Source organism: Leptonotus elevatus, chromosome 14, assembly GCF_054856555.1.
Source record: "Leptonotus elevatus isolate MCC_2025b chromosome 14, RoL_Lele_1.0, whole genome shotgun sequence".
Taxonomy (NCBI): domain Eukaryota; kingdom Metazoa; phylum Chordata; class Actinopteri; order Syngnathiformes; family Syngnathidae; genus Leptonotus; species Leptonotus elevatus.
This window is the reverse complement of record NC_141252.1, coordinates 9,568,329-9,593,977: the sequence shown is the minus strand read 5'-3', so window position 1 is coordinate 9,593,977 and position 25,649 is coordinate 9,568,329. Positions and strand designations below refer to the sequence as shown.

General features: G+C 39.3%; 3 protein-coding genes across 3 annotated transcripts in view; 2 read left to right on the top strand and 1 right to left on the bottom strand.

Moving 5' to 3' along the window:
* Positions 1 to 2,390: 2,390 nt before the first annotated feature.
* On the bottom strand, positions 2,391 to 8,557 carry cmpk2 (cytidine monophosphate (UMP-CMP) kinase 2, mitochondrial). The gene is made up of 5 exons (XM_086095178.1): positions 7,797 to 8,557; positions 6,858 to 6,978; positions 6,334 to 6,535; positions 4,714 to 4,947; positions 2,391 to 3,563 (listed from the first exon to the last, which is right to left on the bottom strand). The coding sequence occupies exons 1-5, from the start codon at positions 8,454 to 8,456 to the stop codon at positions 3,443 to 3,445; spliced, it is 1,338 nt and encodes a 445-aa protein (XP_085951304.1). The 5' UTR covers positions 8,457 to 8,557; the 3' UTR covers positions 2,391 to 3,442.
* An 870-nt stretch (positions 8,558 to 9,427) lies between these two features.
* Positions 9,428 to 12,622, top strand: rsad2 (radical S-adenosyl methionine domain containing 2). The gene is made up of 6 exons (XM_086095180.1): positions 9,428 to 9,832; positions 9,898 to 10,059; positions 10,728 to 10,957; positions 11,044 to 11,193; positions 11,979 to 12,011; positions 12,183 to 12,622. Exons 1-6 carry the CDS (start codon positions 9,526 to 9,528, stop codon positions 12,345 to 12,347), a joined length of 1,047 nt encoding a protein of 348 aa, XP_085951306.1. The 5' UTR covers positions 9,428 to 9,525; the 3' UTR covers positions 12,348 to 12,622.
* A 547-nt stretch (positions 12,623 to 13,169) lies between these two features.
* rnf144aa (ring finger protein 144aa) overlaps positions 13,170 to 25,649 on the top strand; it is a 31,564-nt gene continuing 19,084 nt past the window's right edge. The window contains exons 1-2 of the mRNA XM_086094930.1: positions 13,170 to 13,298; positions 13,540 to 13,761. The gene's annotated coding sequence lies outside the window, so the exon portion shown is untranslated. The remainder of the gene's footprint in view (positions 13,299 to 13,539; positions 13,762 to 25,649) is intronic.

Sequence of the window (25,649 nt, the reverse complement as noted above, 5' to 3'; positions counted from 1 at the left end):
AGGACTACATTTCCTAGGATTCTTAGACACGAAAGCAGGAAGTAGTCAAGCCTGTTAGATGTACAGTAGTTAGATTAGTCGTATGAATCGCTATGACAACTGTGTGATTGACATAACATGGCCCTCACATTTGGCTTGCTGACTGGACAAAAAAAACAAAAGGACACTAGAACGGGACCTGCATAAAAGCAGGACAAAACAACTGGGCTGGCGAAATCTGCCAGGACTCGAGACACAAAGCTCACAGCCGGGAAGTCTGGTCACTCTAGCCTTTTTGGCCCTCTCCTGGTGCAGACGGCTTCCTGAAATGGTGTTTTCGTTACCAGGTTGCCCTGTGCTGAGCCTTAGGGGCCTTAGAGCAGATGTTTTGCTTTATTTTAAATGTTTGTGTATTTGTTTTATTTTGTTTTTCTTATTTGGGGGGGGTATGTAACGCACTTTGAGTTGCATTTTTTGTACGAAAAGCGCTAGATAAATAAAGATTGATTGATTTTGGACATAAATGTGAAGCAGATAGCCGTGGTGTGTACGTACATGCGTGAGTTGTTTTCGCAAAACCTCAAAAGATTCTTGGCCATCGAAAAAGAAAAAAAACTTTCAAAAAGGAAAACACACTATTGCAAATGTATAAATAATAATTTCACTGCACATGCAATGTACTGTGATTAAACTTGACTAAAAACAGCGGTAATGAGGTGATATCACAGCTCATATTTTGTCGCCAAGAATGACAAAACGGAGCGATACCTGACATGGAAAGATGGTTGCCACGGCACACGCACAAGTTTACATGTGTGGGCATGATGTATGGTATAAAGCCAAATTGCTTTGCTATCCTACTTCATAAATGTAACCTCTCCCAAGCAAGAGGCTACTGCGTTAGAGCAGCTATCAAAAACTCTGCATTCATTTTGTCTCACACGGCAAATCCACTGTGTTGCCGGGCGGCTGGTGACTAATGAATTCAATAAACTCCACTGTGATACTAACCACATGCAGGGATGCATACTCAATAAACACCTTATTTTACTTTATGGGATTGTGTGTGATGGTTCTGTTTTGAATCCACAGCGGCATAATTGGTGGAAGGAGTAATCCATGCGCTTATGTGGGGGAGCAGCCGAATGACATTGATATACAGCGCTCCATTAATTGCCATATGAATAGGGTCTGCGGTGGTTGGCGTGCTGCTGATGCATCACGGCGAAAGAGATGGGTCACTCTGTCTTTTGGAGCCCCCGGCTTTGCCAAGCTCATAATTACTAAAACCCCCAATTAATCTTCCCATCACATAGGCCAAATATGCACTTCCTCCCTGTATAAATGACTTACAGTTATGCACTCTCGCTAAATGGCCGCGCATGCGAGACCACCTGCATCCAGGAGAACATCAAATACAAACATTATGCTCTCACTGGCCGTAATATTAGGTGTTATTGACATTCAATTCATAAAAAAGTTTATATAATAATGCTTAAAGAGATACTATATGGCAATACAGGGCCATGCTATTCACAAGGCCTGAACGCTTCCGTCACAAGTATGCATACGTGAATTATTGACCACACCAATAGAAGAGGTGGATGACGGCAGCAAAGCATTTAGAACAAAGAAGACCACCTCCGTGCGTCTAGAGTACACAATCCTGAGCCCATGATACACAGTGTGAAAACTGCATTCAGCTGTTAAAATATTCGGAACTAACAGACGACCTTCAAACATGGACTATCAATTGGCCCATTGCAGCGAAAGACGGAGGGCAGCCATTTTACGATGCTACTATTTTTGTTTTGTTTTATGCTGAAAACACTTATCAGTGCATGTTTTAAGCTTGGACTTCTGTATGGAGTAATGAGAGCCTGGGTCGGACTTCACTGTTTGCATTGACCATTCAGAGTATGTTATCTTAGTACCGTGAATTGTGACAAACAGAGGTTGGGTTTACATTTGGCAGCTAATTTTCCCCCCCGCCGGGATTAGCTTTCATTTCATTGTTGATGGTTCTGAACGCATGATCCAGACGAATTATTGAGCAGCAGTCAGAGATATACCACTTTAGAGAAAAATTTAACTAGCGCTTTACACTAACGGTATTAAGTCATTAAAATCGCCTTTTAGCATTTAAACACAATTTTTAAAAAAGCTAGGCGCTGAGTAGAATAGGCCATCTTTTAGAAGCTACATCGGGAGAGAAGCAGAAATGAACATACTTTTATTTGACCGCACGTGAGGTGCATTCATCCGCTTTCTATTGTGGCTGCTGATTGAATCATGAAGAGAGGAGTTCCCAATAGTTTTGTTAGCGATACAAAGGGGCAAAATCAGAAACGGGATGCAGTGCATCAAATTCCAAACACAACAATTTTTATATAAAGACCTGAGCATAATCATCTTTTTTGATGGCATGTTTTTATTTATCTCACATTCAATCACATTTTCTAGATAATGTGTGCTCTCGCTGAACACGCTTAAACATTATGAGAGTGTTTGATCAAATGGATTAATAACCACTGTGCATTGTGAGGAACTTGGCCTTCAGTGGAATGTAAAGTGATTAATTCACATGAGGGTTCATTCATTTACATTAGCTCAATTAAACACAAGTAAAGCGAATAAACAAACGTCAGCAGACAAAAAATAAAATAAAATGTTCTACACGGTGAACATTTTGTGCTTTCCCACTCAACTTAACCATGCTGATACCCAAAACACCAAATACTATTATTTAAACAAAAGGCACTCCAACCATTGATTTTCTGCCAGTGTTGAGCAGTAGCGGTGTTACTACTAGTTTAACTAAATTGTTCAGTAGTAGTAGCCAACAATGTGTTTGTGATGGGTCAAATTTTGTGTACACAATTGTGTTCACATGACAAAAAAAGAGAATCTTCAACGTATTGTAGCTTAGCTTGCTACATGTCTCTGGTGGGTAGTGAAGCTTCATTTAATGTGTACGCCAACTTGTGGCTTAGTTCACTGCATTTTCAAAGTAGCTTGCCCAACACGGGTTATATGAGCTCACAGCTTGAATGCATGTGACAGTTTTAGCCGAGAGTGAACGTAAATGTCTCTTTCATGAACCTATATTGCAGTTACGCTTGCTCTTACAGTTTGAATTTAAGTGGCTGTTATATACATTAGTTCTGTCCTTTTATTTTGTGTCGTCATAAGTACAGAAGGCTGTGAGTAAATGACACAGAGTGAGATTTCTACAAGCTCACAACAGCAATTAAATACGCTCTTCGGCTTCGGGATCATGTGCGTTTGGATGAATATGTATTTGTGATTGGTGTGGATGCGACTCCTCTGGCCCCTTGTCTGTAGAATCTCGCTGTACTCAATTTTTGACCACACTGCCATTCGCATCCCTTTTCTGGCACCCAGTGGCCACAAGAGGTAGCGCATCCACTTGATGCTCAGACACCAAAGACAAGAGCGCTGTTTACAAGTGGCATTTGGCCTTAATTAAAAGCAGCACTTGTTGGAGCACTTGTTCTGCGGAGGAGCTGGCGTCCACGATGATACAAGTTGGACCACTGATCCTCCTGTAAGCCTCCTCCACTCTGCAAATATACACACGCACACAATCGCATTTGTCAACAAATTAGGAAAGCGTTCAAAGTAATGAGTACTTTACATCAATAGTGTACGTCGGGAGAACTCTTAAGTGAACTCCTCAGTGATGGTGAACAGAGAAGACAGTGATGAATGGTGAGGCATCCTTGAAATATATGAGAAAAGAAACACCACAGATGGCCCAGAGCGCGGCCATTTCCAGAGACAAATGAGTCCTCCTTGTGATAGTGATTGACCAAGTCTGCGCAATCTCTCCTCCGTTTTCTAATTGTGCTGGCCCAACATCTGGCTGTCCCGTGTGGAAAGGCCATTATGTCAGGAGAAAAGATGAATGAAAGTAGCCATCGACCTGTCTGCGCAGCGGCCTGCTGGCCCCTGACTGTTGAGTTTTGACTTGCTTTAATGGAACGCAACGCTTCAACAACTAATCACCTGCTCTTCCTCATCAGCTCCTTACTCATAAGAAAATAATTGATTATTAAGTGTTTTATGGATCTGACGCGCACTTGAGATGATTAAATAACACTGTCAGGTCGGCTCAACAAAAGGTAAATCCATTCTTGTTGAAATATAGTGTGTTCAAGACTTCTGTCTGTGAAGTCAGGAAACATCCCACTCAGACCTCAAAGTCGAGAAGAGAAATCATGGCTGACAATTGTGATAAGCGCATGGGAGTGTTAGCTTACCTCCTCCGCCTCATCCTTCATATGGACCAGTGATGGGAAAATGAAGCTTCATGACGCTTCATGAAGCACTTTTCTTTTTACTCCTCTAAATGGTGCTCTTGGTTTAAATATAAAGGCTTGTGCAATGGAAAGTGATTACATTTCCACTGCATATTTAAATCAAGAGTGCCATCTAGAGGAGTCAAAAAGTATCACAAGTGCTTCATGAAGCTTCATTTGTATAATATTTGTGTCCAGATTCATGTAGCTTCATTTCAAGAATATTTCTGTCCAGAATCTGGACACAAATTCTCAATAAAAAAAATCTTAAATGTTCTTTGATTTTCTTGCAGAAGTCCATTATGTCCAAATAGATCATTTGTTTATTTGCTAGGTTTGAATATTTAACTTAACTGATATACAAACAAACAAAACATTTGCTCCAACATATACTTGGCGACTATTTAATTACCTGAGTCGAAAAAGTTGGTTGAGATCCAACTCATGCTCCTCTTTGGTCTCCTCCTGACCTCTGTCCTTCAGCCTCCTCTTCCTCTCCTCGGGGTCCAGCGTAAGGAGGACAACCAGACTCGGTTGGAGAAGGTCACCGGGCCAGCGGTAAAGCTCGGAACCCTCCGCCGGGAGGTTACACACTGGTCCGCTTACGGCTGTGGCGATGGCGTAAGCGGCAGTGCTGTGCCAGAACCTGAGCACAAAGTGAGGTACACACATTTTTCCTCAGTTATGACAAAAGTCAATGAAGGCCTGCTTATCAGATGTCTCCAAAAGATCGTCCTGAGCGATTATCCCGGGGTGCGGGATGTGGTTAAAAAATATATTATTTCGTACATTACAATAAGTTTGCCCTAGCCACACACTCCCTGATGTGGAGGAGCAACTTGAGTCTTGTGTCAGCTGTTGAAAAGTTAGTTTTCTGATTGTATTGTGCTCTTTTATGTTCTTTAGTATACTGTGTTCTCTTCTATGAATACAGTGTATTGTTATTCTTATGACGTGAATTATGCTGATCTTAAGTGTTTGTAGAATGTGTCTTCCAGGCAGTGATGCCAGTAACACATTACTGGGTAGTGCGTTAATATAAATAAATGCGTAAATATTTTTGAGTAACAACTAATGTAACGCGTTACTTTTTCCACTTGAGTAATTTGACAACAGTAACTCCTCCAAAAGCACTAAAAGTTACTTTGTATGCCATATTTGCTCCGACATACAAAAAAAGAAGAGCAATCACTGTTTGACGTTGTGTCAGCAAAAAACAAAAATATTAAGGTGTGTGTGAGTGGCAGCACAGTAACAATGCGACAAAAAAAGAACGAAAGAAAGAAAATGGTCGCAGGGTAGTATTCATTCAGTCACACCAGATTGTGACTGGTCCTCAAATTTAATCATTATATTTATAAACAATGTATATTATAAATGTTGGGTTTTGCCATTACAACATTAATAGTTAAATATGTCAAGTAAAAAAGACTGCCTTCATTTTACAAAATATTAAAATATATTATTATATTTGGTAAGTGAAGTGTAGAAAGACTCTCTTTTCATATATTTTTTAAAATAAAAATAAACATCAATTTTAAGTTAGGTCAAATCCTGAAATGAATTAAAATTGTAATTAAAATAATTGTAATTAAACTAATTATGATAACAAACTTTGTTCTTAAATGTCATTGCCAAAAATGCAATTTAGTGGCAAAACCAGGTGTCCTTTTTATGTTAAACAGGATTATCTGGGCCTACTGAATGTAACTATTAAAGTAACTTGTAATCTAACTTAGATACTTTTTAAAGCAAGTAATCAGTAAAGTAACTAAGTTACTTTTTCAAGGTAACGGGCAAAATGCTCCCAAGTCATCTATGGCAAAAAAACTAAAACATGAAGAATTTGCAGCCACATTGTAGTTACCAGATTAAAAGTTAGCCAAACGACTACAATAAACAGTGAGCCATGTTTATTGTGGAGGAAATGTTGCAAACCATTGCCATTTTTTCCTCATCACCATCATGAAAAATCAGATAAGACAAAGTGAGGTAAAGGCCACCAAACTTCTCTCAGGTCGAAACTCTTTACCTGTCAATGATGACGGGTGTCTTGGAAGTTTGGCGGTAAATCTGATGCGCTGTGATGTAGTTGCCCAGTGCGTAGAAGGCCCTTCGGAGGATGGGGGGTTCCTGATCAAAGCGGGCCCTCCAGGGGGTGAGACACTCCGGAGGAGACCGCAGAAGAGTGGCCCCCAGCACATCCCTAAGAGACTCGGTCAATGTGGTTTTACCTGTGATGGGAAAAACGCGGGAAGGAGAGTAAATCATAAAATTTTATCACAGCACTGTTGAAAAGTTGATGACCTAAAAAAAAAAAGTTCAACTGCATCACAGGTTTTCATGAGGCTTGCCAAAGAGTATATTGCAGGAGCGTGTCATTCAATAAACCATTCTCCCGGCGAAGTTCCTCTTCTGAGGTCATGATACACAATATTCCATTAGGCCCGATCTCACTGGTGGATAATAGCTTCAGCAGACAGCGAGAGGCCATTGCTTTCACATAACATCTATACATCATGGCGGTCATGTCTTTATTGGCCTAATGGCATTAACCTGTGGCATCCAGGCCTTCCAAGACGATAACAGGGAAGTCTGGTTCGCTTCTGGCCTCCTCGTCAGCGTCACAAGGCAGCAGCTCCAGTACAGATGCAGCCTCCGGAATGATGTCAACACACTGCAAGACACCCACAATTATTTTTGCAGTTTTAAATATAAACAGAGGTAAGTAGAGAGCAGACCTCCAGACATTTGGATCTGCTTCTAATTGTATACTATCGTAGATAAGGACATCCTCTGCATGAATTGTTATTAACATTGCATTACAAAATGTTTTAATGTATTATACAATTAAAAGACAATCAATCGTTCACACATATAGACGATTGAAAATCCTTGATGAACCTAACATTCGAGTTTTTGGACGGTGGGAGGAAGATAATGAATATTTCAATAATGTGAGACAGACGTTCCACTTTATCACTGTGCTTCCCGCTTTGCAATTACATTCCAAATAATCACATTTTAACTGAATACAATCCTGAAAACTATGTTTTCTATTCATTTTGATTGATGAATAGCTTGCTAGTGCCTACTGTACATTTGATCTTAAGACAACAAAATACATTTAAATTTAAAAACCAATTATCCAATATTTTCACAAATTGGGTAGATATGGCTGAAATGTGGTTAAGTGTAATTTTTCAAGCCAACATAAATCTTGCAGTAATATAACATGAAAACATTTGGTTGACGTAATTTGATGTACCGCATGTCACCACATAAGGGCGCTATAGTTTCAAATCGGCACATTCACATTAGGTCCAATTATAGGTCACTACATTAGGTACACACCCTTTCACATGGAATGAACCATCATTCGTGTTTTGTTTTTTTAATTGATACAAAATTATTATTATTAGCTACGCAGTGCGTGTGTGTCTAATGAAGTGCCCGGTGAAAGTATACATTAGACGTGACGTAGGCAGCATTAACCTTCTTAAAAACCTCACGGGCCGCTTGGACACTGTAGAAAACATCGGAGTTGATCAGGTTTAGTGTTGCCGGGTGGTACTGCGGCGCTTCTGACGGTACAATGTCGTAATTCTGTTCGTAGTTCCAAATATACTGAATCCACTGTGGAGAGTTCTCATTCTTCTGCAAGTATGAGCACACCAGTAGTGGGTCGTCAAGCTGCAGCCACTGTCGTAAAAGTAGCTCTGTCGTGGCGGAGCTCTCAGGAGAATCAGCTCGCAAGAAATAGCCACGTACGAGGGAGTCTTTGACGCTAGGCACAAATGAGCACATCGGAGAAAAATGACACTGAGGAGGAAGAGCTGCCAGCAGTTTGTCTTTGAGTTCCCAGTGAAATCTTGCAGTGTAGATGTTGTCCCCGCTGGAAACAAGCAAAGAATAACACTTTGCATACTTTTGAACGTCACCAAATATTCGCTGCATTTCTTCTGCTCCTTTTCCGTGTTGGTTGTCGCGGATTTTAAAGTAAATCGTCTCCCCGTCCACATCCACGGAGAACACACGCGAGGACCACCGAGAGAGAAGTGCCATTGTCCGCCTCGACATCGACATTGCATGTGTTTCGGTTTTCAGGCTGCGGAAGGGAAAACGAAAGTAAACACTGCGCTGAAGGCGGAACATTTTGTTTGGTTTTAGCGCGGAAGAGGTTACGCAATAATACAGGAGGAAAACGAAACACGCCGTTACATTAGGTACACTTGATCCAAGACTGGATTAAAAGAGTACTATTCAGATGATGACGTCACATGATGTGTCATCACCTTCCAAGTCTTGACGTTTTGATGGGCTATGAGAACCACTATATAATTAGGTCAACTTTGACTCAAATAAAATATATATAATCTATACAAATGACCATCAGGATTAGTGTATTTTCAAATTATCACCTGTGAGAAAGTAATTTTAATGTTTATTAACAAACTTCACAAAGAAAATAAAAAAAGTTCAAATGCACTGTTATACATTTTATATGTTGTAAAAACAACAACAGCTGATTAGAAGGTTGTATTTGCTGAAATCAAAACCCAAACACATCTTACCAGTGAAAATTACGTTTTGCCATCGAACCTCTTATTTGCTATCACCTTTGCAAGTCTTGCAAGTTGAATTCAGCCATCTCTCTTTTTCGCCTATCTCTTGCCTTGGGGAGAAGCTGAAGAAGACACCCTTCAACACAATTCAGGAATAAAATATAAGCTTCTTTTTCCAGCATGATGTCCACTAATAAACGTAACAACACACAATCCTGAATTGGCATAGATAATCTTTAAAATGGATACATATAATTAAAGGTTTTGTCCTTAGATTTATTTGCAACCCTGCTGGAGAGGTGATGTACTGTGACAGTTTTAATGACGCAAAAATGATGGACAGTCGGCAATGTTGAACGTTGCCGAAAAGAAAGAAAATAACTAAAACATACTGCAGTTCATGTATAGTTTTAATGATTTTTACAGTTTACTAAAGGACAGTATTAAAAAGTTTGAGGTGGCTTAACACAACAATACTTTATAGATTCCATTCTAGGGCACACATGCTCACACACCCATAAGCAGTAAGTTTCGTTTTCATTGTTTGTAAACAGAAACTGCGAGGCCGGTCATCTGATCTTCCCCGGCTCTATTTAAGCAGTGAGGCTGAGTCAGACATCAGCACTGTCAACTGTAAAATTGAGATAGCTGTTTGGAAAATGAACGTGTCCGGCGTTGTTAAAGGGCCTTTGCTGCTCATGCAGCGCTTCGTCACAACAATCCTCTCCTTTTTTGCCAGAGTGTTGGACGGAACTTTCTCCTGGACGGCTGGAGCCAACACAGAACCGGGCACCAAGCCAGATTTCAACAAAGCCAGTCCAGAAGGTGTGATTCCAACCAGCGTGAACTACCATTTTACACGCAAGTGTAACTACAAGTGTGGCTTTTGCTTCCATACGGCCAAAACATCTTTTGTGCTGCCTCTGGAGGAAGCCAAGAGGGGCCTCAAAGTCCTAAAGGATGCAGGTAAAAACATGGAAGTCTTAATTGTGTGTCGCTTCACTAATGTATTTTATTACAATCTCTGTCAGGGATGGAAAAGATCAACTTCTCTGGAGGAGAACCGTTCTTGCCTGAAAAGGGGCACTTTCTTGGAAAGCTAGTCCTATACTGCAAACAAGACTTGCAGCTTCCAAGTGTCAGCATAGTCAGCAATGGAAGCATGATCAAAGAACAATGGTTCCAGAAATATGGTAAATATATATATATATAAACTGAAACATCCCATCTATTAGAAAGAATAATTATATTGTTGATATTATTACGTTATTATTGTTTAATATTTTTTAACACATTATTATTATTATTATTTTCTACTTTACATGTCGTTTGTCCGTCTTTTAAAAGGTTGACACAATGGTAATTCACCAGTTTCCCCACTAGGTTGAGCCAGAATTTTCAATACTAGCAGTGCAAGTATTGAAAAGTCTATGGCTGTAGGTTTAGTACATTGTGTAACATACAATAGTGCATTTTAGTTATTTTCATTTTCTAATAGAGTACTGCATTATAATGTACCAATTTCCTCACTTGATACATTGTAATTGTTCTTTCATCTACTCAGTATTGAAGCATATGAGATATATTAACTGTTGTCTGATGGTTTACACATGTGGCCTTCTACACTTGTACAATTCTAGATAGTTTCATTTTTCCAATAGTAGAAATAACAATGTTGCAATTACAGTGTGTTACAGTGAGCCGTTCTGAGTAATCAAATATAGTTTCTCCCCTGATAAAGTGGTAGTAAATACTTGTGGAACATAAAAAGATAACTTATCAAAAAGTGTTGTTTTCTGTACCAGAGTTCACACTTCACAGCGTGTCTCTCTTGCAATTACCGCCCCTTTTTCTGTCGTAGGTGACCATCTTGACATCCTGGCCATATCGTGCGACAGTTTTGATGAAGAGACCAACCAGCTGATTGGCCGAACTCAAGGCAGGAAGAGTCATCTTGACAATCTGTACAAGATCCAGAGCTGGTGTCGACAATATAAAGTGGCCTTTAAAATCAATTCGGTTATCAACACTTTTAATGTGGACGAGGACATGACGGAACAAATCATTCACCTCAACCCAGTCAGATGGAAGGTACTTGTGGAATGGAGAGGACCGTTTATTTTAGTCAAAATAATGATTCTGAATGCAATGTTTTTTTTCTTCTTCCTGTACTTCAGGTGTTCCAGTGTCTGCTGATTGATGGCGAGAACGCAGGAGAGGAAGCCCTGAGAGAAGCTGAGAGGTTCATCATCAGCGACCAGCAGTTTCAGGAGTTTTTGGACAGACACAGCAGCATCTCATGCCTGGTTCCGGAGTCCAATGAGAAGGTACTATTGCATCAAGTTCATTAGGCTTGGACTTTATTCTGCTTAATAAAACACTGGCATGGAAACAAAAGTCCAAAAGAATTCTGAGAGTTTCTCTCATTACAACAGCAATAAATCGACTGTTAGATTTTACAAAGTGTTCAGAACATAGATGGATGGATGTTTTACACAAATGTAGTCAAACTGTAAATTATACCAATGTGAACTCTATCTAGCAAAAGTTGGAGTATTAACATTTCAGGGTTACATTTTTAGGAGTTGATTTGATGACCTAGTGTTAGATTAACTCTGCTGAGATGTAATTAGGCTCCGCCTTTGCACCTGCACTTCTCTCTCTTTGAGAGAGACGAGTCCGTGCCATTTTCCTCCTCCTTGCTTATCACTGGGAAACATAAACTGACATTCAAACAAAAGGAGTTTGAGCACATGAAATCATTTTCACTCACAGAAGAGACTCACAGCAAAAATGGGAGTGTTGAAGTTTGGTATTTTTGACTTTGGGCGTGTTCATTTAACACATTCTGATTCAAACAACATTCAGACTTTGGGTTGATTAGACTGGTGATGAATAATGGCAGAAAACTCCAGCCAGTGTAAAAAAAATAATATTTAGTGCGTGGGCCAATGTCGACATTTTTGAAGTGTTAAGTTTAACTCTGTAGGTTTTGAATTAACACTGCCGATTTTGCTGTGTTGTCAAAGGATTCTGTCTTTTAAAAGGAGTGATTTGATTACTTCTTGTGACTCACAAACTAAAAGAAATATTTGTGGTTTTGTCTTCACAGATGAGGAATTCTTACTTGATCTTGGATGAATATGTAAGTGGTTTGTCATGTTCCACTTAGCGTGACTGATGACATCATTCACTACAGACTAATGAGCGACACTGGATCCATTAAGTTGTTGTGGGGGGAATCCATTTTATGCATGCTCTCTGTTTAGCAACGAGGCATTCAAACATCCACCCCCCCTTTTTTTTTCTCCCTCAGATGCGTTTCCTGGACTGTCGAGAGGGTCGAAAGGACCCATCCATGTCCATCCTTGATGTTGGCGTGAGCGCAGCCATCAGCTTTAGTGGATTTGATGAGAAAATGTTTCTAAAAAGGGGAGGGAAATATGTGTGGAGCAAAGCTGATATGAAACTGCAGTGGTGAAGTTTTACCACTCAACAATTGTAGATACTGTGTGCAAGCATTATAATTTAATTTGCATGTGCTTTCCGCTGCTTTTTATATTTGTCTCAGTCTTGACTATTGTCGAACCATTAGTGTCGATAATGGTTGTGGCGTACTGTTATGTTGGGAAACATTTGCGATAATAATGAATAGCACTTTTCCTCCAGAGAACTGGAATAGAGATGGAAATATATATGAATATTTTTGTACTTCATTTGTGTTGAGATTTCAATCTAAAAAACAATAAAACCCAAGAGAAAAATATTTGGTGTTTGAGTTGCATATTAAACACACACACACACACACATTGATTAGTTACGCTTTAACTTTGACAGCACTAATATCTATATGTGGAGAGAGAGAGAGAGAGAGAGAGAGAGAGAGAGAGAGAGAGAGAGAGAGAGAGAGAGAGAGAGAGAGAGAGAGAGAGAGAGAGAGAGAGAAAGTCTAGACTTGAATCTGTTCAAAAATGCTGTGGCATGACCTCAAAGAGGCTGCTCATGCTTGAAAACTCTCTAGTGTTGTTGAATTCAAGCAAAAAAGTTAAACATTTGTCTCGTCAATGTGAAAAAGTACTTCACCTGACATTCTGACGCCCTTGTAATAAACCATGAATTAATTGTGACTAAGCACATTCTTTTATCCATCCATCCATCCATCCATCCATCAATCCACTCGGATCTCATTAGATTCTGTTAGGGAAAACAAAACCACGTGACCCCAAGACGAGTGTCGGTGACGCGATGGCTATGTTTGACCAGCAGGGGGCGGTGCGGCTGGTTTAAAAATAGCTGCCTGCCTGCCAAGTGTTTGCTGTAGCGTCCTCTCGTCTAAGCAGCAAACAGGAAGCCTCTCCAGCTCACCGACTATGGCGTCCCAGCAGCGGGCTCATTTCCGACTGAGGTTGGCTGCAGCAGGCGACGGCTAGAGGTAAAAGCACCGCCTCCTTCCTCCGTTTCCTCCTGCCCTTTTTTTTTTAAGCACCAGGACGGACGTTAGCATGTTGCAGACATTGGCGGACATTACGCACTCTTGACAGAACCGTGAGCCAAGTGCTGCCGTTGTTGTTTTCACAAGCCTCGTAAGAAAAGCACTATTAGGAGGCATCGCTATCTGCCAGGAATGACTATAGATGAGCTGTTTTGTTTATTTGGAGGCGACTGTTTTGCAGCACCGATGCTCGTCAACCAGGCACATCAGGACCATGGATGGGCATCTGCCCGCCTGAAATAAAACAAACCTTCGTCTCACTTCGTTTGGCTGGACGCATTTTTTGGGGGTTCTAAATCCAATTCAGGAGATCATCTTCACGTTCCTCTCCTCCTCCTCCTCCTTCTCCTCCTCATCCTGCTGAGGTTTTCACCATCACGACGGCGTCATCCCAGGGAGCCAGGTAAGGTGTACTTGCCTCTTAACACTAGCGTGGCTCATGTGGAACTGCAATGTTTTCATCTCCCACCCACTTCATCCTAACAACAATGACACAGGATCTTTTTTTTTTAGAGTATGCTACATATATCGCTCACCACAGCCTAACATGAACGTTTATTCTTACCCCGGAAAGGTCACTGTGGGCTGTCATTTCCATTTTTAAGTATCAGCTTACGCACTCGGGGTGACATGCCCATGAAAAGCAGGCTTGTCAGCTTCGCATTCCAGTGGCCCTGGATGTGTATGCACATGACTACCGTCTCATTTTCTGTTGTACCTCCTGATTTCGGCCTCCATTCATAATGACACAATCGTAACCAATTCTTACAATTTGAGAGACCCCGCATATAACTACATCTACACTAACCATCACAAGTCTCTAACCCCTAAGCGGATGTCTTTTATCGTACCAATATTCATCTGTGAAAAGCCACATGGTGCCACGTTATATCAAGATTGCTGAGAAATGAAAAGAAGAAGAAAGTAGTAGTAGCATGAGAAGAAATGGAAGAAGCTAGGCCAAGTGTTTGCTTATCTGGAAACGAGATTTTGTTTGTAAACTCTTCCCGTTGTCATTTTTTAGGTTTTGTGGTGAATGAGTTAAAGAGAACTGTTATGCACATTCAACACAATCAGTTGCTCCTCTGTGTGGTCCGTATTCCTCATGAATAGCAAGTGTTAACTGTAAATATATTATTTAGGAAAAATATGTTCCCAAAATGCATTGTGTGGTATAATGCGTTTAATTTATGAAGTTATAAGAGCATGAATCCTCCTTGTAAGATGAGGTTTATCAGTAGTTGAATTTGTGTGATATTTATATTTAGTTCATGTTGCACTATGTTTTCGTCTCTTCTTTTTTTTTTTTTTTTTTATAAACAAACTGTGACATTAGATTGTGTGTAAAATGGTGCCATCCAAATTACATTGCATAGATTTATGATTTATGTGTAATAAATAATAATAAATAAACCATTGTTAATTGTGTGCTGTAAATGCTTTGAGTATTTAAAGATACAAACAATCGGCCATTTGGCCGATATTCGAAGAACCATAATCGGCCAATTAATCAGTCGGATCCTGATATTTGTGACAGCAACCAGAGGTCCACCCTGTGTTCAGACATGCTGTCGTCGTTGTGGTGGCAACGTTTGTTGTGGCAAAAGTGTTGTTGAACGCGCCCACATGGGAATCAAATGCACCAAGCGCCACTTTGCTGCAAGTCAAAAAGATGTCCCGCGCATAACAGAAACACCCGACGACTATCGACTCGCTCCCACAGAAAAGGCGAGTTTACTTAAGAGTGAGGAGGAGGACGGTTGTGATGCTTGGAAAACTCGATGACTGCATGTGAGTCCAGCGGATGACGCATGGCAACAATACGGGCATGAATCTATATACAACATTAAGGAGACACAATGTCTTTATTTGACAACAAATCATCTGTTTTTGTGTTTGGACACAATTTTTGACTGAAAATTATTGTTTTGAATAATACACAATAATTGTTTTGTCGTGAAGAATGTTACACCCAAAATAACAATGGTTAAGATGGTGTAGACTGGACCAGCACACTTACCGCATGTTGCATTGTGCTATAGGTACCGGTACTATGCAGCAACACTTAATTTATTGTTTATGGACTTGTTGACCTTAGCATGGTATCATTGGCAACAACACTATCAAGTACACACAAAAATTACCACACACATGCTAAAGTTTTTTTTTTTTGTTTGTTTTTTGTTTTTAAGATTCTTTCTAGAAAATGTCCTTCCAGTTTTCCCAAATTTTATTGAACCAAGGCACCCATTTCGAATTGGAAAAATCTCACAACATATCCCAAAAACAAAAATGTCACGTAAAGTATGAATACCGAAAGAATGATGATCTCGACTCAGTTTATTCACAAGTGTTCTTACTAAAATGTTAGCTTGTTCAATTGAAAAGTTGCCAGCCGATTGCAAACAAGCATTCACTCTCTGATTCACCCGTACGGACAATTTAGAGCAGGGCTAAGCAACTTAAACGATGGAGGGGGCCACAAAAAGACAATATGTTCATGTAACCTGTTTTTTATTTATTTATTTAACCTAAGAACAGAAGAGTATCTGACATTCTGAATATATAATTTACTGCTGAAATATAGACATGTTTTTGGAGGACACAAATTTAGTAAGTCTTTATGTGCTTCAATTGAACTGTCAATGGTTTTTGTGTACTTTTGAGATTGGTGTTGTCGTGGCGACTTTGAAATCTTACATGGCTGCCTGTTGCCTATCCCTGATTTAGAGGTTTCAATTAACCTAACATACTTGCATGTGTTAGGAATGCGGGAGGCAACCGGAGTACAGTCAACTCCCACAAGTTTGCGGTTGGGCAGTCGCGACCCTTAGGCTCCATCTGCAAAAATCCACACCTACTTGTAATTTTCTATGACGTGGGGAAAAAATGTCATAAGCTTTTTTTTTTTTCTCCATGGCAAAATACTGTTTACCATATAAATGTATGTAGCGGTACATAGGGAGAACAGTTTTGCTTCGTGTCCTGTTTTGTTACGTATAGTCTAGTATAAATTTAAGTGGCGAAGGCTTAAGAGCGAGAGAATGTGTTGGCGCTAGCTAGCTTCACAACACTGAACTAATTTGCCATATAAAAATAAATGTCAGCACTTTAACATTCAACATTCATCCAGCAGCATTTTCCATCATCAATATATCCGCTCATTAACTGTTGTTAGTGCTTACTGCTTCGCTCATCCATATTGTCAAAGTCCCGTCACTAACAACTGGATAAATAAATAGCTGGATAGCGGCTAGCCGATGCGGAGGCTAACCAGGAAGTTAGCGTCTCGATGCGCTTATTTTTGTATCATGTCACCGGAAATACAGGAGTGGAGAGTGGGAGATGGCCACTTCACTTGACGTAACAAGCAGATTTACAGGCATGCGCTTTGGGTTCAGAAGCACAAAAAAAGCAATAAATGTAAATAGAGGGCAGCTGAACAAAGACATAACATCTTACTAATCTTATTACAGAATTGAATGATGTCATAGGATCCGGACACCGGCGAATGTTTGTAATCCAAATATAGAGCAGAGAATGGATAGTTGATTGGAAACCCTTTCTTTAATCGATTTTCTCCTTTTAATTTAATGTATTTATTAACTGCAGTTACGGGAAAGCAAGCCCTGTCACAGAGCAATGCCATCACAACTCAAGAGGGAGTTTGTGAAATTTGTGGTTGCTTATAACGGCCATCGAATTTGGAGGATAATGTGCACTTTGGAACAAAACAAGCCGCAACTTCCCTAAGGGAAGTGAATTCGCAGCGTTTTGTGAAAAAAGCCAATTATTCACGTAAATTTGCCCGGCTCAGTACCTTTTCCCTGCGAATAGCAGGACTCAGGACGAGAAAACTGGTACAAGCGTGGGAGAACATGCAAATTCCACACAGTATCTCTAAACTGTGACGCGTATGTGCTGAAAACTCACTCACATAATTAATTTGGATAAAAAATTTTTTTTCTAAAAACAAACAAATTGGGTAATTTCCCATGGCACCCTGGTGATCTCACAGAACGTTAATGTGGCATGCCACATGCAGACAAATTGATAAAAATATATAAAAATAGCCATCAAAGCCATTTTTGGACCCTATTTATGATTAAAAGTGTACTTGTGTGCCCTGCCAAAATGCCCCACTTAAACATTATTCGGCACTATGCATGAAGTGGAGCTAATTCTAATGGAGTTGAAATTGAGTGTTTACAACATTGTGTGTGTGGGGGGGGGGGGGGGGGGGGGGGCTGGTGAAGAGGACGTTCTAAATATGTTTTGCTTTCCACTTCCACTCCTTGTGCCAGAAAGTCTTTCGCAAGTGATTTGGAACGAAATAACAGAGATATTTCGGAGGAGATAAATATAAATATTTTGCCTTGGCCAAGTTCAGCTCAGTTCAACAACAAACCCACATTTTGTGTTCACACTTCCTCTTGACTGGGAATATGCCAGCCCGTTGCTCTTGCAATGTGTGCGACTATCACTGAACTCCGCCGCCTACACTTCAGAAGAGAACAGAGGGCGTCCAGACTTGAACTAGCGTCATTTGGCAATGAGTAACCACAGTAGAAATAAATGAGTCAAGAGGTGGGCATAAATCTGGGAGTGTCAGTCAGCGGGTAGGAGTTGGTGCAACCCAGCACAAGTCGATACCACACAGGGTTAGGAAATATTTGAATCACTTCTTATCTCATAAATGCATGTTATAAATTATGTTTACTACGCTGTTGAACCTCTAAAGTCATGTACTTCTTGAGGCTGGTGAGTGGTGAACTTCAGATTTGTTTGCATTGAGAATATATAAAAGAAAAACATCGATGTTTCAATCCAGAGGATGACCTCCAGCTGTTATAAAACCGTCATTTAATTTACTGCCAATGTTTTATGTAACATTTCAACAACGTGATGGCCGTACAAGTGTAAACATAAATTCATATTAACACAAAATAATAAAACGTGCTCTCAACCGTAACTCAACAGCCAACTTGCTTTCTGGTGTTTATTCCACTAGGTTTATTATTATATAATTATTATTATTAGTGGTTATTTTTAAGGGGAGGGGGGGTTCAAATTCAGGTTCAACTTTAGATGTTCCAATTTAGTTGTTCGTGATGTTTACCTTGAGAACAGGCCAAAAACACTGATGGCAAATCGCCTGCATTTTACTTTGTGAATAGAATTGTTAAAGGGGATGTCAGTTTAAATAATAAAATAAATAATAATTGGCCTATCCGCCCCACTCATCTAAACACAGCATTGTAATTAATATTAGGTTTGTAAAATGTGAATTAAGCAGCAAAATCCAGTTTTTTAATCCATCTCAGGGGGAGGCCACTTGCTGTTGACTGAAAATGACATCACAGTTGCTCGGGGCTCAGGTAATGACCAATCACGGCTCAGTTGTTTGCTGAAGCTGTGATTGGTTGTCACCTCAGCCACGAGCAACTGTGATGTCATTTTTAATTGGCAGCAAGAGGCCCCCTGATATTGATTTAGCTGCTTAATTTATATTCCACAAGCACAATATGAATCCAAATGCTTTGTTTAGACTTGTGGAAGCACATACTTTATTGTAAAGAACATTATTGGGTTGATATTCCCTTTTAAATATCCACTGTAAGGTTTAATCTGCTTTCTCTCTCAAGTAAGAATTTAGAGGAGAAGGGAGTGCTCTTTGCTAATCTCAGAAAAATACCTGACAGAAGGCTAAGAGAGCAAACTTTCAGTCGGTCATCCTGATAATAAACTCTCGTTGTTTGTGATCTCTTAACAGTATTCTCTACATTTGTTATTCAAGGAAATCAGCATCCTTTTATCCTTGATTTTGTTGACAACTTGAAAAGTGAAAGACACAACAAAAAGGCTACCCAATTGTAAACCTATGCAAATGTACATTTACGCTCGATATGCCTATATTTATATTAATGGATGACTGAAGCAGAAATGAACGACGATATATATCACAACAATATCTAGATGTGGGACCACTTTGATTAGTTTGTTTCCAGGGATGTGTGTGGCGCACCTCGCTCCAGAATTTAATGAAATTCGATGTAGTCGTTTTTGCGTCATCTTGCGAACCACAAGAAAAGAAAACATCCCTTATTGGAAGTAATTACAGCTCTTAGGACTGTGCTGCAATTTTAAGGAAGTGGATGATGGGTTTCACTTTTTCGGTCAGCCACACAAAGACGTCACAGTTGTTTCCCCTTCTCTCTCATATCCTTTGTGTTTGTAAAAACAAAGTCAGCAGGATGTGAGCACATTTCCTCCTGCAGTGGGAACACCATTCTCAATTTGCTTTACAATCAAGCAGGCAAGATAATACACAGTGTGGAAAATCAAGTTTGGTGACGTTGCAGCTATTTTTGTGGATACATTAACACAACAACAACCAGACAATATAGTCAAAATGTCCCCTGTTCACCTGAACCTCTAAAAATGACATGCCACAACTAGAATGGCTTCTCCGTCTTTCCTCGTCATCTGTTCGTGAGAACATAGAACTTGAAAAGACTGGCAACCTCCACGAGGAACGGCTTGTTTACAGCGTTGTAGTGAAAAGTAATCCTGTACAGCAGACACGCCGGCGCATTATGATCTACGACAGCCGTAAAGTGTGTCAACTGAATCGGCCCGATCACAAGACTGAATCTGATTCTCTCGGAAACTCATAAAAGAGCCATATGGGAGTCGATAGACTCTGGCCATTGGGGGGGTTGGTTACAGAAGGGCTCCAAATATGGATACGGGACAAAATTACCATTTCGGACCCTATACTTAAGGCCACTGGTTGGCCATGTGGGTACATGATAATGGGAATGAGCTTTGCCTTGAACTCATTCATTGCCATTGACGGCTATAGACGTCATAAATTCATTTTTAATATTTCTATTAGTTGAACATTTTTTTCCACTTTTGTTAACAAGAGTATGAAAACCTAGATTTTTTTTGTACATTTAGAACAGATATAACATTTGTGATTAATCATGAGTCATGCGATTAATTCCAATTAACATTTTTAATCACCTGACACCCCAAATTTTGAATAAAATAAAAAATAATTAGAATTATTTTTTTCAAATTTTGAATATTATTATTATATATATTTTTTTATATAAAAAATTAGGGGCGTCAGGCGATTACCATTTTTAATGATGCCAGAAATATGTTAAACTAATAGAAATAGCTAAAATGAATTTTGACATCTATAGCCGTCAATGGCACTGAATGAGTTGATCACCATTTTGAGCCAAAACCTTACTACAGACTACATCACTGGTTTTCAAACCTGGTCCTCGAGTACCCCTATCCAGCCTGTTTTCCATGTATCCCCAGCCAACACAGCTGAGGATCGTTATCAGGCTTCATGCAGAGCTTGCTGATTAGCTGAGCGTTTGAAACACCCGTGTTGCTTGTGGGAGACATGGAAAACATGCTGGATAGCGGTACTCGAGGACCGCGGTTGAGAACCACTGGACTAGGCAGCACAGTAGTAGTATTGCCTAAATTTCTCAAACAATCAGAAGCACCCGGGTGAAGGAGGACTTTGTGAAGAAGATAAAAAGATTGGATTTAACACAAAATTTGAATTGGGCACCATGCCCTGCGGTGTGGTTGTAGCCTGAGATGCCACCTTTTAAAAAACAAACAAAAAGTTTCCTGCAATCTCATAAAGTTTCAGCTCACAAGCTAAAATAGCCATTGCGTTGTAATGCATAAATTTGTGCAAGAAAGGTTGAAAACATAATTGCATTTCTAAGCAAACAACAACCTAGCTAAAGTGGTGAAAGTCATTTCAATTCAATACAGCCGAAAGGCATCTTATCCTCTCTCAGACATCCTGAATGCAGCCCATTATTGGTTTTCCGTCTCCCGCATTCGCTGACTTGACCCAGTGTTCATTTACTAGTTAGTTGATAATGGACAGTGGGGGGTGGGGGGTGGGTGGGGTGCGTGTATGTTGTCAGGCTCCTGTCAGTATTTTTCTTTCACTTCGTTTTATAAATGCCAATTCACAATTCAAAACAATAATTGAAAAAAGTTCATTTGTGGAGGAACTCGAGCAGCGCATGCAATTCAGCAAGTCCCATGTAATATTTGCTATGTTTTGATCATTTGGATTGCTTTGAGTTTTACATGTAATTGATTGAGTTTATTTATATTTTACTAAGGATATCTTTAGTAATATGATACTGTGACTATTTAATAATCGCTATACAGTATTGATTTTGTTTTTGTAAATAAACGGTTTTGAGACATCAATCATACACATTATTGCAGGTGGTGACGCACTTCTGTCTGATATAAAGCTGACAAGTCCAATTCAGGACTTTATTCAATTAAAATTTATTATAAAATGTAACAACCAGTTCAGGGTGTACCCTGCCTGCGACCCTTGTGAGGACAAGTAGTGGATATAAAATTGAATACAAATTTAAATTTGAATAAATATGATTTTTTTATTATTATTATCAATTCAGGACTTCTTTTGATCTTATTTTGTTCTTCTTTTCCACAAGTCTTGGGCCTTGCGTATTTCGTGCTAGGAAATGTGTGTTGGTATGACAATAAAATTCCTTGAATCCTTGTATTAAAGATAATCCTGAGACTCACATCATGTTGTAAGGTCATCATCAAGTATGCACTTGGAAATAGGACCACTAGTGTCGATATTTGATGCAGTACTGTGTGTGAATATGATTTGCTACAGCCCACTATTGATACGTTTTCCCATCCATACTTATAGCTATGTGACTTTGCAGATTTTTAATTTCATTAGGAAACAGCCCTTTCTGGTGTCTGAATACTAACATGCTGAAATCCCACTAATATAGGGGATTAAAACCAGCATGATACCTGTCACGAATTAAAGGATGATGGGGAGGACACAACCTGCGAGGTGTTTGTAGGATGTCCCTTAATTCTTGTTAAGGCTTAAAAGACATTAACCTCTCTCAAACTGAGAGCATTAATTTGAGTGGATTTACAGATTTTGCATGTTTTTCAAGACAAGTGGCTCCCTTTTCAGTAATCTCACAGATGTTTTTGGTTTATACAAAGACAATCTTTATCACTCCTAGGCTTGAGCTCAGGGTTTGTGTAAATGGCACGCTGGATTAGACATTGATATTGTCTTTTTCCACACAAAATATGGAGGTTAAATATAAATAGCGATAAGACAAAGTGGCCAGCATCGTTGTGGAATTTTATAAAGGAAAAAACATGGAAAGAACACATCAAACTCCTCTAAAAAGCTTCTTAACATATAAAGTCAGGGGGAAATAATTGATTAGTGAAGTACATAAACAATGTATTGAATTGCTTGCACTGCTCTTTTCACGAATCATGTTGCATTTGTGCTACTCGGGTTGGGTTTTTAGTAGGGATGTAACGATACCCAAACATAACGATACGATATTATCACCATATGAACGTCACAATACGATAATCATCACAATATTTTAGGGAGGTTGGCGATATAAAAAAAAAAGGTCACAATATTGTAAAAAAAATGAGCTCATACTAAAAAAACACACACACAATATTATGCTTTTGTACATAACAGCAATGCATATAAACAACCTACAATCTCTAATAACACTTAATATTGAGGCACTTACTTGCTAATTCACGCACACATTGAGTTTCTCCACATATTGATTCTGTTCACAAGCATATTATCTTCCCCTTCATCTGACCATTAGCGTGGATTTTAAACATAGAAGGGACAAAACATGCCTTGTGAAAATTAAACTGCACTAATAAAACAAACCACCAGAGGGTGCTAGAACTGCACAAATGGAAATCAACCTGACTTTTTTTTAACAAATGTGCTGTTTTAATACCACGATTATTGCCATTATCATTACATCCCTAGTTTTAGTTTTTGAAAATAGGGCTGTCACTATTGAATATTTTTAATATAATTGATTATTCTATCGATTAATACATTAATTGGATGTTACAAAATCATTTTTTTCCCCAATAACTGCTTATTAACCTATTATTGTTGATTTTTTTGGTATTGTTTAAAGATTCAAAAATAAGCAACTAAACATTTAAGCACTATCACACGAGAGGGATCGATGTTGTGCACCTTTTTGACATTTTCTGGTTTGGGAAAGGCTGCTCTAGTTAATTAAAATGCACCCATTATTTTACACCTCAAGTGCTACACTACGGGATACATTGCACAGACAACCTCGCTATGGGCCAGACATCTTACTCTATTGCTTGCACAATATGTGACAGAAAGTGTAATTCAAAGGGGCAGTGAAGTGAGTTGTATTTTTGTTACGCTTTCCCCAAAGGATATTTAGTGTGCTGTTGGGGGGGGGACAAAAAAAATCAGCTCAGCAGTTTAGGTTGTTACATGCAGAGACGTGACATTGGTGTCTGTCTCACTACTTGCGATGCCAAAATCCATCTGGGGTGCTTATGTAACTCATAGGGGGGCATGGACAAACAAGGGCTATCACCACTCTTGGCAGACCTCGTAGGTCTCTCCCCTCCATGTCAAGGACAGACTGAGATCATCCGAGACCACTGTCACTTCCATGAAGGCCTTGTCGTCTTTCTCGTCCATAAATGAGGCCCTGTTTGGGTGCTCACTGCTCAGTGCAGTGTGCGCCTCCAATATGTAGGTTATGGCATTAGCCGTATCTGCTACTACATTCTACCTACTGATAATTGATGCACATTCTAAAAATAGTCACTGGGATAATTTAGCCATATTGTTTCTCCCTTTGTTTGATCATGATAAGACTAGGATAACATCTAGAGGTCGTTGTCAAAGCATTTTTATTATTATTATTGATATAAAAAAACAAGATAAGTGAGTCAACTTCGTCATTTTGTCTGTCCTTTTGTTTATATTACAAGGGATCTAAAAATGACTTCTTTTTTAAATGACCCCATTATCAGAATGTAGTGTTGGTGTTAGTTTTTTTTGTAGGCCTTGCAAATAAAACATTCCTATTTTTTTTAGGTCACTATCATCAAACGTCAAACATAACCTCAAAAATCCTATTTGATAAATATTGCACAACCAACAGAGGGATGACAAAAACCTGAACTTTTATACCTTTGAACCCTGTAGATCAGGTATATAAAGCAGACATATGCGGCCATTTGCAATCATCTGGTTTTGCTTTGGAAAACAATCAACATTTTTGCAGATTTTTTGACGCCTCTTACAGACCAAACCCGGAAATGAGTCATAATTAAATTACATTTAGACATTTTATTCCCTGCCAATTTAAAACAATTATACAGAGAAGCATCTTAACAGCCTACACTGCAAAAAACAACAACTTTCATGAGAATAACTTGATCATGACTTGTTGCTTCTATGTAGCTACAACTTAACTGTGTATCAGAACGAGCGGAACCACACTGCCCCTAAGTGGCCAAATCGTGTACAACATTGAACAGTGCTCCCAATAAAGGCACACACAAACAAGGGCAAGACAGTATAAAATAATTGAAATTAAATCGATTCCGAATCATACTAAATGAGAATCGATTTTTTTGGCACCCCCTAGATTTTAGCCTTCATCCCTGGGGCACAGGAGGGTCAGATATCATTCATAACTAAAACAAACCATACTTCATCATAGCCAGATAATCCCGCAAAGATTTAGTTTAAAAACTAAAATATAATACAACTTTCAACCATTAGAAACTTTACAAGAAACCTCTTTAGATACCACAGACAATTAAAATGGGATGTTCTCGCTTGGAAAAATTTTTTTCCACTGAAATGCCTAGCTGGAAATGCTCTGGCTCACGTGATGCCTTTAAGTACTGATTATACCGTAATTGGCGATGGTTGGTGCTGTTTGAGAAAAAAGATTGAAAGGAACAGGGAGTGCTAGGAGTTGACGTCATCATCACCGAGTGCTTATTACGGCCCTCGGACTCACCCACATCACTGCCTACATCATTGTATGGATTTTGAAAAAAGATTTACACTCAAATTGCCTCTTTTGACTGGCTCTACTTGGACCTAATGGACTTTTGAAAGGAGTTAAGTTGCTTTATGAAATTTTGTGTGTTTTTATGACACAATTTCTGACAATATATAACAGGCTATTTATTATAGCAGTGGATGAGCAAGACATTTGAATCAGAAACTTTGCACATTGTATAACAAGTTACTGTATTTATGTTAAATAGTAAACGTGTTTGTTCACCCAAAAATATTCTCTAAGTCAGAATTTCAAAATTACTATTAATTAGGGGTGTGAATTGCCTAGTACCTGGCGATTCGATTCATATCACGATTCA

Excerpts from the sequence above, each read along its gene's own strand:
- rsad2 (XM_086095180.1), top strand. The coding sequence starts at position 9,526 with ATGAACGTGTCCGGCGTTGTTAAAGGGCCTTTGCTGCTCATGCAGCGC. Across the intron at positions 10,958-11,043 it reads TCAACCCAGTCAGATGGAAG|GTGTTCCAGTGTCTGCTGAT; the intron begins GTACTTGTGGAA and ends CCTGTACTTCAG. Across the intron at positions 11,194-11,978 it reads TTCCGGAGTCCAATGAGAAG|ATGAGGAATTCTTACTTGAT; the intron begins GTACTATTGCAT and ends TTGTCTTCACAG.
- cmpk2 (XM_086095178.1), bottom strand. The coding sequence starts at position 8,456 with ATGTTCCGCCTTCAGCGCAGTGTTTACTTTCGTTTTCCCTTCCGCAGC. Across the intron at positions 6,536-6,857 it reads GGAAGGCCTGGATGCCACAG|GTAAAACCACATTGACCGAG; the intron begins GTTAATGCCATT and ends TTCCCATCACAG. Across the intron at positions 4,948-6,333 it reads ACACCCGTCATCATTGACAG|GTTCTGGCACAGCACTGCCG; the intron begins GTAAAGAGTTTC and ends CTTTGTGCTCAG.